Source organism: Sorex araneus, chromosome X (genome assembly GCF_027595985.1).
Source record: "Sorex araneus isolate mSorAra2 chromosome X, mSorAra2.pri, whole genome shotgun sequence".
NCBI lineage: Eukaryota > Metazoa > Chordata > Mammalia > Eulipotyphla > Soricidae > Sorex > Sorex araneus.
The window spans coordinates 155,337,627-155,339,588 of NC_073313.1; the positions used below are offsets into that span (position 1 = coordinate 155,337,627).

Below are 1,962 nucleotides of genomic sequence, written 5' to 3' on the forward strand. Positions count from 1 at the left end.
AGCTTTCCTGGGCACGTCCCAGATTGTGTGTCTGGTTGGGCAATGAACTTCCCCCAATAATGATGCCTCAAACTCAAGGTTATGCAGGAGGAAAGGAGAGGTATAAGGGGCTACATCTGCTGCCTCCTGCTGATAACAGAAAGCTGTTGTGAGAGTTGAAACGGGAACACTGACACTGCCCAGTTCCTTCACACCAGGCCATACCAGAAAAGAGACTGTGGCCACGTTGATAATGCATCATTTCCTCCTCTCTCCTTATCGAATGTCAGGGTTCTGTATGGAATATGGAGTCACAAGTATGCACATAGGGGAAGGGTTTCACAATCTGTGTAGAAGGTGGCCTTGCCAACACCTGGATTTTATCTCAGAGAAAATTTTTTTGCTGATGCAATGAATTTACAAGAAATGTGCATAGATACAATTTTGCACAGTAGTTAGAGAAATGTCATGAGCCCAGATTTTAATTCCACTTTATATCTTCTCTGCCTATGCTGATCCCTGCTCTGTGAGCATCAGCTCTGTTCCAGTGAGAGGATGGTTAGAGGAGACTGTTGTGGGCAGTGGCCTTTCAGGCACTCACCACAGAAGGGAGAACTAAAAGGATGAGGCTCAGACATATTCCGATTGCACCTGGCTCACATACCACCTACAGCTGGTTACCTGTGTCCGTTCTTTAGCCATAAGTGGAAATGAATTCAACACTGGCCTTCATTTCTTTACATTTCCTCACAGACACGATCAGATTGCAAAACGTGGATCGGTTAGAGTTTTCCATGCATAGATCAACAGTCCAAGGACTTTCTATGGCATATCTTCCTCTAACATTGGAGAAGCACCCTTGCACAGTCCTAAATGAAAAAAAAAAAAGCATTATAATGGGTGTTCTAGAGTGAAGCCATCTTATTCCTGGCTGTTGTTGAGAGACAAAGAGGAATTCTGAACCTTTCTGTCAAATGAAGCCTGAGCCTGTGAGCCCCATTCTGTGTCTCAGACCCTGACTCTCTGAGGAGGAAGTCAGGAGGATCAGCGTCCCTGTTAACTCCTCACCCGGCACAGCTGCCTCCCTCTCAGTTTTCTGACACACTCAGGATGTGGTTGTCACACTGTGTTTCTCGCACAGTAATACACGGCCGTGTCCTCAGTGCTCAGCCTGCTCAGTTCCATGTAGGCTGTGTCCTTGGACGTGTCTGCAGTGAGTGTGAGTCTGCCCTGGAACTTCGGTGCGTAGATTGTATCACTATTACCAGGGTATATCCTTCCCATCCACTCGAGCCCTTGTCCCGGGGCCTGCCGCACCCAGTTTATATAATAGCTGGTGAAGGTGTATCCAGACGCCTTGCAGGAGATCTTCACTGATGTCCCAGGTTTTGCCACCTCAGCCCCTGACTGCACCAGCTGTACCTGGGAGTTCACACCTGTGGACAGCAGACAGGAGTGGATGGACTCCATTTGACTGACCGAGTAGCCTTAGCCCATGGGATGGGGACACTTACCTGCAGCCATTGCCACCAGGAAGAGAATTCTCCAGGTCCAGTCCATGGTGAGGTCCGTGCACTCGGGGGCTTCTAAAAGTGTGGGTGTGCCTGCTGTGTGAGGTTGTCAGGACACAGGCACATCTGTATTTAACTCAGGATCCCTCGTGTCATTTGCATATTCATGAGGAGGTAGAATTCATAGCTGAACACCAGGTCCAACCTGAGAAGGGGTTGGTGGAAGCCATCAGGTTCATATTTAAGGGGAATGAATATGTCCACGTTCTGATCCTTGTTTTAGGAGATGAGATCCTACCCTGTCCCAGGACTCTGTGCACACGAGCTCCTCCTCCAGAGAGCCAATCCCATTTAGGACCTTCCTGTCAGCACCCCCCCTACACACACATCTATATGGCCTGGACTCATCTGGACACACCTGGGCCTTGAGATTATTTGTGGGATCCTGTAACTCCCAAATGGATACTAGAAT

At 48.6% G+C, this 1,962-nt stretch overlaps 1 gene segment (V, D, J or C); it reads right to left on the bottom strand.

The window, feature by feature from the left end:
- Positions 1 to 1,098: 1,098 nt before the first annotated feature.
- Positions 1,099 to 1,578, bottom strand: LOC101543539 (immunoglobulin heavy variable 1-3-like). The segment is given in 2 exon segments: positions 1,099 to 1,415; positions 1,494 to 1,578. Coding segments are annotated over 2 exon segments (363 nt in total).
- Positions 1,579 to 1,962: the final 384 nt, after the last annotated feature.